The sequence below is a fragment of the Sinocyclocheilus anshuiensis genome, unplaced genomic scaffold (assembly GCF_001515605.1).
Source record: "Sinocyclocheilus anshuiensis isolate Anshui unplaced genomic scaffold, SAMN03320099.WGS_v1.1 scaffold590, whole genome shotgun sequence".
In the NCBI taxonomy this organism is placed as follows: Eukaryota; Metazoa; Chordata; class Actinopteri; order Cypriniformes; family Cyprinidae; genus Sinocyclocheilus; species Sinocyclocheilus anshuiensis.
In genome coordinates this window covers 2,479,777-2,491,755 of record NW_015544192.1, presented here as the reverse complement: position 1 = coordinate 2,491,755, position 11,979 = coordinate 2,479,777, and the positions used below count along the sequence as shown (strand labels likewise).

General features: G+C 36.7%; 1 protein-coding gene across 1 annotated transcript in view; it reads left to right on the top strand.

Annotated features, from left to right (window-relative positions):
- Positions 1-5,034, top strand: part of LOC107696601 (transcriptional repressor p66-beta-like) — an 11,228-nt gene extending 6,194 nt beyond the window's left edge. Inside the window, exons 6-10 of the mRNA XM_016497042.1 lie at positions 391-760; positions 1,091-1,293; positions 1,995-2,105; positions 2,286-2,484; positions 3,494-5,034. Coding sequence (XP_016352528.1) covers positions 391-760; positions 1,091-1,293; positions 1,995-2,105; positions 2,286-2,484; positions 3,494-3,630 — 1,020 coding nt within the window. The 3' untranslated portion in view covers positions 3,631-5,034. The remainder of the gene's footprint in view (positions 1-390; positions 761-1,090; positions 1,294-1,994; positions 2,106-2,285; positions 2,485-3,493) is intronic.
- Positions 5,035-11,979: the final 6,945 nt, after the last annotated feature.

The window sequence follows — 11,979 nt, the reverse complement described above, 5'->3', positions numbered from 1 at the left end:
CACATATATATATATATATATATATATATAGTCATTTTGAACAAGTATTTGAACCCATTTTTTCAAATGCACAGTTTGAAAAAGGTTGGTCCTTTTTTTCCTTCTGGGGTTTAAATCATGTTAAAATATAATTTAAATCACTTAAAATATCTCTTCCTTAGGATGGTGCATAAAACAAGCCAACTGGAACAGGCCTTAACTTAATAGCCAAATAAAAATTGTGCATTAAATCACAGCAATGTTCATAGTGTTGTTTAGTTCTATATCACCAACAAAATCATATTGAGTATGTCGTATATTCAATATATCGCCCAGCCGCAAAATGAATCATTCATAAAAATGGATTATGTCTGTTGCTGATGATTTGCATTTTTGCTTTGTGTGATGCAGGCTGCCAGCCAGCAGGTGGGGGTCTCGCAGCGTTCAGGCTCGTCCTCAGCTATCTACATGAACCTGGCACACATGCAGGCAGCGGGAGCAGCTGGTGTGGCTGGCGTCGGGGTGGGAGTGAGTGGGGTTGGTGCTGTCAGCCCCTCTACCCTTTCCAGTGCCTCCAGTGTCGCTTCTCTGAATGACCAGGCCAGCAGCCAAGCAGCCGCTAAACTGGCCCTCCGCAAGCAGCTGGAGAAGACCCTGCTGGAGATACCTCCACCTAAACCTCCAGCGCCCCTGCTGCACTTCCTGCCTTCTGCTGCCAACTCTGAGTTCATCTACATGGTGGGGTTGGAGGAGGTCGTGCAGAGCGTCATTGATAGTCAGGGTAGGAGCAAGAGGAACAAAGCACACCAAAAAAACAACTTGCACAGTAGGGCTGCACAATATGGCCAAAAAAATTATATTGCGATTTGCATTAGAATATGATAGACGTTGACGTCTGCTGATCAAAGATTGGCTGAGATCAAAACTAAAATATCAAAAAGGTAAAACACACAAGTGGAAGCAGTTTAAGACCATTCACACTTGACCTAAAAATGAATGCGGTTTAATAATCACATAAGGCCATATTGCAGTTTCAATTCAATTTCATCTAATTCACAGCTAATTCTGCTCAATCATTAAACTCCTGTTTTCTGCTTTTGCTATTGCTCAGGTAAAATGCGGGGGTCACTGCCACACATGGAGCCGTTCTTCTGTGCCCAGTGCAGGACTGACTTCACCCCTCACTGGAAGCAGGAGAAAAGTGGTCGCATCCTCTGTGAGCAGTGCATGACGTCCAATCAGAAGAAGGCCTTGAAGGCTGAGCACACCAATAGGCTCAAGAATGCTTTCGTTAAGGCTCTGCAGCAAGAACAGGTCAGTCAGTTTTCATTTTACTGCTGATAGTTGTCAGGATACCAAAATTTGAATGATGAAATTAAGCTTGATGATTTTCTATATACGCAAGTTTCAGTAACACACCACAAACTAGTATGCTACAGTGCTGTTATTGTTAGCTAAAACTAAAATGATTAAAAATAGTTTAAAAGAAAAAACTTAAAATAGGGCATATTTTAAAAAAACCTTTGCCAAATTGAGTGTATTTTAACATAAAATGACAAACTTCACCTTTATGTTGAAGTACTAAAATTAAAATAAAAAAATGTATTTAACATTTTTTTTTATTTAATAAAAAAATTTAACTGAAATTATAATTAAAACTAAATAGAAGCTGATCCAAAATATTAATAAGTACAATTATAGTATATAAATAATTAAAATAACACTGGTAAGCTAAAAATACAAATAAATATTAACAAATTAAAAAAAAAAACTGTGACATACAACCTACATTTATTTCTGAATTATTTAACATTTGCTTCAAGTTTAAGTAATTAATCACAACAAATAAACTATATACAAATAATATGTAATAATATTATTTATTCATACGGACCCACTATTATTAGTAGTAGAAGTGGTAGTAGTAGAATTGACTTGGTGTTGACATTGCTAGCTTGTAGTTTCTGTAACTGTATGTTGACTTCCTGTTTCTGTTTCTGTCTCTGTCCATTCAGGAAATAGAGCAGAGGTTGCAGCAGCAGGCTGCTCTGTCCCCCAGCTCCGCCCAGACTGTGCCCAACGTGAGCAAAGGGGAGACCATGATCCGACACCATGCCCTCCGACAGGTGCACACTCCCATTGTGTACAAATAATGGAATCTCATGAGACCATTTTTATGAATTTTGAAATGGCTGTTTTATTCTGGCCCTTCAGCTAATCACAGATTTTAATGACTGATGATAGTTTAATGGTACAAAGAGGTGTCATGAAATTTAATTCTGATTCTTTCTCATTTTCTCTTTTAGACTCCCCAGCCACAGGCTGCTCTACAGCGGAGTCTGTCCAGCTCAGCACGAGGTGTCCTCTCTAACTTTGCCCAGGCCTCCCAGCTCTCAGTGGCCAGTGGGCTGCTGGATATGACAAGCAAGCGCTGTGGCAGCAGCAGTTCCAGCAGCAGCAGTCGGGCTCAGCATGACAGCCGCAGACAGATCTACAACATCCCTGGTAAGATGATGCAGTTTAATTAGGAATGCACAGTATACCTTAACTACATGATTTTAAAGCAGCACGGTGAAGAAATGTTGTATGGTTAAGGATTAATTAGGGAATCACATTTTTTTTTAAACTGACATTCATCCACACCTGTCCAGTCTCGACTCTTTGATTATGCAATTCTTAACATGTTATTGGACCCCAAGTAGACTGACTAGAATAAAATTACCAGAGAAAGTAATATGCAATAGTCAAAAGGAAAATTTATGATAAAACAGGTGAACACTAGGCTGTGCCACCTGACACCGATTTCAGGATGTAGAATTATTATAAAGCAGTGAAATTCAACACTCTCTTCATTTGAACAATGGCTGGAGCTAATGCTTAATAGAGTTTTAGTATGTCATGACAAAAGGATGAGTTAATAAAATATTAATTTAAGTGAAGTTAGTGAAGGTCTAACATCCTTTCTTTGAAGATTCCCCCTTGTTTTAAAATTTACTTATCTGTGATTTATTATTTATTTTAATTAGGGCTGTCAATTTATTGTGTTAAGTTAGTTAATTAGGAAAACAACGTGTTAAAATTATTAACGCACCCGCCCCACCTCTTTTAACTAATAAAAGGGATAATTCACCCAAGAATTAAAAAAGAAAAAAGAACATTTCTTTCTAAAGCTACTTTTCTTATGAATAAAGCTACTAATGTCTATTTGAACCTTTTCTAACACAAAAATTACTTTAAATAATCTTTTGGGGGTGATTTCTCAGCCAAATTTGATTCAATTTCATGTAATTTACTTTTTTTTTTATTTATTTTTTTATTAATTTTCCCTTATTTTGTTGTATTTTATTTTTATGTTCTGGCTTGATTGTTGGGATTTGATTAGAATTTAGAACATGTTCTTGCCGTTTATGTCATGAACTTTATTTTGTTAAACACCTTTTTTCAACTTTTTGTCTTTCTTTTCTTATTTCCTTGAACTTTCCCGGCCCCTCTCTGTCTTTGTCCTCCATCGCAGGTCTGAATATTGCTTATCTAAATCCGGGAGCCATTGGGGGCCACAAGGCATCCAGCCTAGCGGACCGTCAGCGGGAGTATCTGCTCGACATGATTCCTCCACGCTCCATATCCCAGTCCATCACCGGGCAGAAATGAGCCCTGATGGGACTGCAGATCCCCCTTTCGGACGCCCCACCACCCCTCTGTTCTACATCAGAACATCCCCCACCCATCAACACATACACACGCACACCATCACCCCATCGCATGCAGTGCCTGTCCGTGTGCCTACCCAACTAACCCATAAGAACAGCTCAATCAGTCAGACTATAAACACCAGACTGTCAGTGCATCTCAAACTTCGGTTTCCTACTATAGCAAAGCTCTTTATTGTTATCTCAACTTATTATTGCTGTCGTTAATGCTACTTCTATTATTATCACAGTTACTATTATTAGTATTATTGTTGCTTCTGTTACAGTTACTCTTATTACACTTATTAGTAGGTTTAGTGGTTTTTTGCATCTTTTTATGTTCTTACCCATATGTTTTTCTTTACAGAGGGAGGATGCCAGATTGCAGGGTCACTTAAAAATATAAAAGCTTGTTTTTTTTTTTTTGGTTCGTTTGAAGGCTTCCTCCCTCAGTCACCCCTGTAAAATTAGACTCATTCTCTCTCATGTCGTATATGTTCAGTTTCGGAGTTGGAATGGTTAAAGCGTTCTTACCTGAGATCGAGAGAGCAGAATCTTTGTAGCGTTACACATTCGGAAACTACAAAGTCCTCCAAGAACCTTCTGGTTCAGAAAGAGCGAGACAGACTCGTGTACGTTGATCAGATTGATCCTTATGCAGAGCGCTGCTCATCTAGTCAACGTTGGTTCTGCCTTGAGAAGGCCACACAGATACGTTAACAGCTGAAAATAGGACCTGCACTAGCACGGATGAGTCTCCTGCTGTCGAATGTACAGAAAGAAACTGTCAAATTGGAGGCTCTTTACTTGTGCGTATGCGCCCATGAACAGGATCTCTCCCATGTCTCTCAATGCCTTCACATTCACAGGATGCAGTGATTTCATACAACTTCTTTTGTGGTGACGGTGCGTTTCACTGCACAGCAAAGAATGAAGCCAGAGAGTTCCATCATCATGAACTTTGTCTCCTTTTTGATTTTTGTTTCTGCTTGGGTGTTTTTTGATCATTTCTTTAACCCCCCCACCCCTTCCCTGTCTTTACGGTTTTGTTCTTTTTATTTTAATCGTGCGGCGTCTCCATCTGAAATGGCCACGTATCTTAAAGGTACCTGCCAAGGGAGACGATAATCATTGAAATGGCAAATAGGTGGAATTGTTGGAAAAGTGGTTTATGCGTAGATTGTTAACGTGAGTTTTAACAGAAGGCATTGACAAGGATCAATCATAGTGTTAAAGCAATGCACATGAGATGCCTCGTTATGGAGGAGCACTTTTCTTCTTAATAACTGAAAAAAAATGGTTAAACAAAAGAGGACAAGAATGTTTCGGCGCACAGGATCTTAAGCTATGGATGCCATCGGATGTCTCGGAGAAAAGCCGGACGCATTCGAAAAGATGAAATGCATCGCACAAAGCACAAAAAGTCTTTCTCCCAACTCTCTCCGAGACATCCGATGGCATCCATAGCTTAAGATCCTGTGCGCCGAAACATTCTTGTCCTCTTTTGTTTAACCATTTTTTTTCAGTTATTAAGAAGAAAAGTGCTCCTCCATAACGTGAGTTTTAACAGAAGGCATTGACAAGGATCAATCATAGTGTTAAAGCAATGCACATGAGATGCCTCGTTATGGAGGAGCACTTTTCTTCTTAATAACTGAAAAAAAAATGGTTAAACAAAAGAGGACAAGAATGTTTCGGCGCACAGGATCTTAAGGTATGGATGCCATCGGATGTCTCGGAGAGAGTTGGGAGAAAGACTTTTTGTGCTTTGTGCGATGCATTTCATCTTTTCGAATGCGTCCGGCTTTTTCAAACCCACAGTGAATTAATGCTTTTTATGTTATGGTGCATGTAGACATAACCTGGAGGCGTTTGAATGATGGCAACAATATAAGCAGTGTTTGGTCAATATGCAGTATTAGGGATTTTGTGCAGGATGGATTTTGCATTCTGGTTGGACTCACGATAATCTTTTGGTCAGATTTAGTTCTCTGTTAGTGAGGTAGTGCTCCATGTTTCAGTTACGTGGATCACAAATGGCTTTCAAAGCGTTTAACATCTGCTTGTTGACAAGAAGTTGAGCACTTAACATTTTTCCCTCCAGCCTAAGCATTTACTATGACACGTATGGTTCTTTTGGAAATCAGACTTTGAGGTCTGTCATGCAGGTCATGTTTAATAGCTGAGAAAACTCAAAGCTATTATGTGTTTGATGGTGAATTAATGGAAATAAATCCATACACATGCATTTTTCTGTCATGTGTGTAGTCACTGATCCTTGCAGTTTGAATTTTTTATTTTTTACTGTCCTGTATAATGCCACTGATTTGTGGTGGAACGATGCAACTTTTGAACAAAAAAATGTTGAAGATACCTTGGATGAAATTTTTAGGTGCAATATTAGATAATACGATGTTTACATGTTGTTTTTTTTTTTTTTTCCTGGTAATGATGATAAAGCAGTCCCTTTTAGTCATTCTGTTCAGTCTTTGATATTAAGGGGATGATTTTATCTTTGCTCCAATTTTATGATCTGTAATGTTTTTGTTGTTCTTTTGAAATGAACGTAGGGTGTTTATAGTAACTCATTTCTCTCTCCTGCTCTCTCTTGTAGACTATATTAGATGCATCCATATACCTGTGTTCATATATTTACAAGAAAGTTGGATTTTGAAGTTTAACTTCCTTTTGACTCCTCAATTAAGTTCCATTTTTGTTTGGTTGTTTAATTTCAGCGGTTTCTTAAAAAAAAAAAGAAAAAAGGAGAAAAAATCTAATTTAATCAAACAAAAAAAAAGTATGAACAGATGATGACACGATATTTGCTAGGTCAGAAGTAATAATGACGTATTGTACATAAGCTTTTTTCTCTCCCTTGAATTAAAAATAATGAAATGAAATTAAAATGGTTGTATATTGTGTAGAAAAGCAAACAAAAAGCCATGAATATTGTGAAGCTTGTCATTTCGTTTTGTGATCACTGTGTATTATTGTGTAACAAATGTGCAAAATGTATGGGATTATACTTCTCTTGTTTTTGAATGAGCTCTTTAGAGGCATTTTCTCCCCGGCTGTACGTTTTTGTAGTATGTAGTATTTGCAGAAGAAAAAAAGTTCATTGTTCTGGTGGAGCGTTTGATCCATTCTGTAGTCTTTGGACTGAGACATGATGGGACAGTCTCGTATGTTACTTTCTTTTGTTGATTTCAAACATTGAAGTTACGTAGATGTTTAGTGAATACGTTTCTTTCTCTAATGTCCCACACAAAGTGTTGGTCTTACAGAACATGGACTGGATGAAACATTTGACAGTATTACCCCTCACTCGACCAAATCCAAAGTGATCATCATAAATGTAAAATCAAAGCACGCTATTGCTCAATAACATTACTTTTAGATAAATTACTGGGTGCAGAAAACCCTACAGGGGAGATTGTGTACATTTGTTTTCTGTTGCTTAAAGTGCAAACTTTCCTCAGTATATCCCTTTTTTTTGCTCTTGGGAAAAAAAATCACAATGCTCTTATTTTTTTTTCATGGAAGATTGTATACATTGTATACGATGAAGAAAAAACACGTTTTTGTTTGTTTTTGACTGTTCCAATGCTTATTGCCTTCAGCCTTTAAATCATGACAAAAAAATAGACAATTTGCACACATGCAAGTTTTGATTCTAAGGTTTGTGACATTATTAGACATGCTTTTTCAAGTTTCATGTCATGGAATCACTGTCCATAATTCTCTGACTGGACAATCAGCTTTTCTGGAGTTCTAGCGCTGGGGTTTACTTCTCTCTTCAATTTTTTTTTTCTTTTCTTTTTATTTCTCTATTTTTTTTCCTCTCCCTGATTTTAATTTGTTGCAAGTACAAGTCTTTTTGTTGTTGTTTTTTGAAGTGGGAGAGAGGGTTTTGGGTCATTTCTTTTTGATTTTCTAAATTTCATCTGAACTTTCAAATATTTTTAAATAGACTTAGCTGCAATTTACCTAGTTTGAATTTGAAAGCAAATGGCAATATGTTGAAATCTGTTTGTAAAAGACTATGAATAATTCAAATGTGTACAGTAAAAAAGTACTGGAGATTGGCTTAAACAATTATTGATTTTAGTCAAGGAAAATAAGTGCTTTTTGCCAAGTTTTTATTTTCATTTAGAACATTAATCCAGACCTTTTGCACATCCTTGATATTTAACTGTCTAAAATGGAGATGGGGAAAAAAATGCTGTTTAATTACTGCCGGTTGATTAACAACAATTATGCATTGACTGAAAAAAAAAAGCAAATTTTGGAGGAAATAACTTTGTAATATTTATCACTTGCAAGCTATGTTTAATAAAGGATGGAACAGTTTATCTCGGAGTGTGTTAACATAATGTTTATAACTCATTTCTAACGTTCTTTGTTTGGTTCTTTTGCCATTTTTAAACGTTCTTAGTATTTCTGTCCTTTTAAAGTTCTCTTATTTTTATATATTGTTATTATTTACACTTAGATTTTTTCATTTACATTTTAAAACCTATATCATTGTCTTTTTTTCTTAGCCATACTAAAGTTATTTTTATTCTGTGGCTGATTAACAATGTTTCCAGTTCTCACTCTTCCAGCCAGCACACATATGGTCTCCTGAGCCCTGGTCATTCATTTACAGACTAATTGGCTTCATTATAAGCTTTGACTATCCGGTCACAACAATTATAGCTATTTTCCACAGCATCACTGTTCCCCTGTATCCTGCCAGCAGATTCAAGGTTGTACTCTCTTAAGGGATGATGTCTGTTATTCTGTTCCAACTAAACCAGTGTTAGTTGACTCAGGTGCATGGTGGGATCATCTGAAATTAGACAATGAGTTATTACAAGATTTTCATTTTTATTCTTGTCACACATTACAGCAATTGGCAGGTGTCTTAAATTAAATATGCCTGACCGATCACAAAAGAGTATTAAAATATGGGGACACATTTTTATCAGGAGACATGTGCCCCAGTACTAATGAAAGGTTTTGGGCTCTGATATTTTGTATGAATTTCAGAATTAACTTTGTATTGACCAAATCGCATTATTCAATTACGTTTCAATCCTTAATGCTCCATTTTGCTAATTTAATAGGTGAGCTAATATCTAATAGCATTGCTGACACAGACCGTACAGTTCATAATCACTTGCTTTGTGTTCAGACATGACTTGCTTGTATTAAGCAATATCCACATCTAAAATTTTGCACAACTCACATGGTTTTGTTTTTCTGGGAATCAACCCACAAACATATTTCCTGTGTTCCACTGTGCTTTTTCGTCTGGGACGTGTTTCAATGTTCATCATGCGCCCACCTGCTCTGATGTCTCTGTATTACCCAACCTCTGTTCCTGGGCCGTAGTGCAGATGCATCAATGAAAGAGTGTGTTGGGGTCCGAAGAGACGTTAGGATCACAGCTGACCGTTCTGTTCTCTGAACTTGAGCATGTAATGGGTCAGAACTACACATCTGGGCAGGCCGGGGTCATAGCACGTGTGTCACGCTAACATGTTAGACTGTAGGCCTAGTTATATTCTCAGATTATGCAATCAAAGGTCAGGTGAGAGCTCTTGTTGAAAAGATTTAAAATCCACCTAGCATAAAATGTACCAGAAAAGCATCCCACTGGACATCTGGAGCGGTTCATTTTCTGTCTTTCCAAGAATGTATCCCTCAGACCACTATATAAATTAGTCTATTAAATTAATACTATTAGTCATTAATATTAGTGTAATTTCCATGTCATTTCCACCTGCACACACATTGTTTAGTGACAGCTTGTCCCGATTACATCTCCTTAGTCATCAGGAAGGCTGTCTGGAGGGGCTGCAGGTTAGTGGATGTCACTACTTTGGAATGAGGTTCAGTTGGGAATAATCCCTGTCATCAGACCAGCTGCAGGGCTCGGACAAGCTAAAACCTGTTCCTCTCGATGTCAGTCTGCTCACCCAGTCCTAATCCAACCGCTTTTTTTTTTTTTTTATATGGATTACTGGTGATTTCTTGGCATTCTACTGTGGTTGAATCATTTAGTCTGATTCTTAATATTTTTCAGTCTCTTGCCAGCAATAGAGGGCAGTGTTGAGCTGTACTGTGTGAAGTCCTGCTGCATCAGTGGTTATGTTCTCGGAGTGATTCTTTACTGACCTATCCATCTTCAAATGCCTTGATTTTATGTTCTGTATTTGGACATGATTGTTGCTGATTTTTAGTGGATGCATGGAGTGTAAAATATAAAATTAGTTCACCACATTATAATTAATTCATTACATTTATATAGCGCTTTTCTAGGCACTCAAAGCGCTTTACATTGTCAGGGGGTATCTCCTCATCATTATAGATATCCACTAATTTCTGAAGACAACCAGAAAGTGTCCAAGTACTTTTAGTTTATCAGGAGAATTTTATGCTGTTGCTGCAGTTAGAGATCCATCCGTGTTGGAAATATAGGTCCGGGTAGCTAAATATTTAATAATGATTGGTGAAACATCCATGCATTTAAGGGTTAAACTGGTGTGAACATTCAAATCTCGGAGCAAATGGGGAGCAAATACTATTAGTATCAAATTATAAATACCTCGGTATAATGCTGGACCATAAGCTTATATGGGATGCATGGACTGATTATGTAAGCAAGAAGTTTCAACAGAGAATGTATTTCTTAAAGAAATTACTTTCTTTTAATGTCCATAGCAGAATGCTTTTGATGTTCTATGGGGCTTTTATTGAAAGCATTATGACGCTTTGTGTCTTGTTGTTGGTATGGTAATGCTTCCGAGACTCAGAGGAGGTCACTGTAGGGAAGGTGGGAACAATGGCAAGTAAACTGTTAGGGATAAAGTTACCGAGCACTGAGAGTAGCCTATATAAAAAGTGCTGAGTAAGGCTAACACTATTGTGAAAGAAAAGAGGCATCCTTTATCTTACGGTTTTGAATTGTTGCCATCTGGCCGATGATATTGTGTTCTCAGATGCATGAAAATCAGGTCAAAACTATCTTTTATTCCCCAAGCAATTAATTTCCTAAATTCTTCTTCCTCTATAGCGGTAACTGATCGTCAGTTAGTCTGGTTATTTTAAAATTTAGATTTATCAGCATTAAATGTGACCTGTGCTGGCAAAATGAGTCCCAGTGAGATTTTTTAATGAGTTATTTTCATTTTCACATTCTCCATTAAAAGACCTTGATGATGTATGATTTGTTGGAATCGAACTAAAAATGACTGAGCTACACCTGTTTGAAATCGATAGAGTCAGCAAAGTCAATTTTGAGAAAAATCGAGTTAAAGTTTTCTGAAGGTTCCGAAGCAAAATCACCTGCAACGTTGCATCTTTTCCTCCACTTCTTTTCTTAATAATAATTTCTATATTAATATTCACAATATATTTATTTTTGATTTTATCTTTATTATAAATAAGAACAGATGCAAAAAACAACAACAAAAAAAAAAAACAGTAGAACAAATATATTTAAAAAACAAACAAACAGGCTAGTGCATTACCTTTTTCATTTTACATCTAAACAAAACCATTCAAGAAAACAAAATAATCAAATGTAAAAATCCCTTCAGTTTGTTCGTTACAAATAAATTGATTATTAAAACTACAAAAGCAGTTCAATCAAGAGCAGCGAGTGATTCTTTTATTGTTAGATTAGATTAACATTAAGCGGCCTATATTAAGACCAGGGGCGGTTCTAGACCACAGTAACTGGGGGGGGGGCCAGACAGGGGCCACTTGTGCTTTTAGGGGGCACAATTTTAAAATTAATCTTAAACTACTTTAAGTAGCCTATTATTCATTCAGTAATTTTTCACCATGTCATGTATCGCTGCAATCTAGATGTAATCTATAACAATGTCAACTAAAATATGTCATATGACACACAGCAGCCACAAACAGATATAGGCTTATGTCTCTACTGAAAAAGAAACACACAAAAAAATAAAACCATCACAGAAAATTGTAATGATTCCACAACAAATAACATTACAAACGATCAATTTTTAACCATTAAAAACATTAAAAACGGGTTTCTGTAGTGTGTTTTGGGACATATTCCATTAGGATTTATTGGTTTTAACAAGCCATCTATAGAAGGCAACCAATTACCAGTAGAGACCAACAGGGTCCATTACAGTTTCCAGTAAAACCAATACATATAACCATGTTTTATTCAGCAGGGGTTTTATTTTAAAAATGTTTTAATATTCCCAAAATATATCATGAAATATCTCGATTCTCAAATATGTGCAAGTAAATGCATTTTGCACCTTTATAGATTATGTTAGTTCTC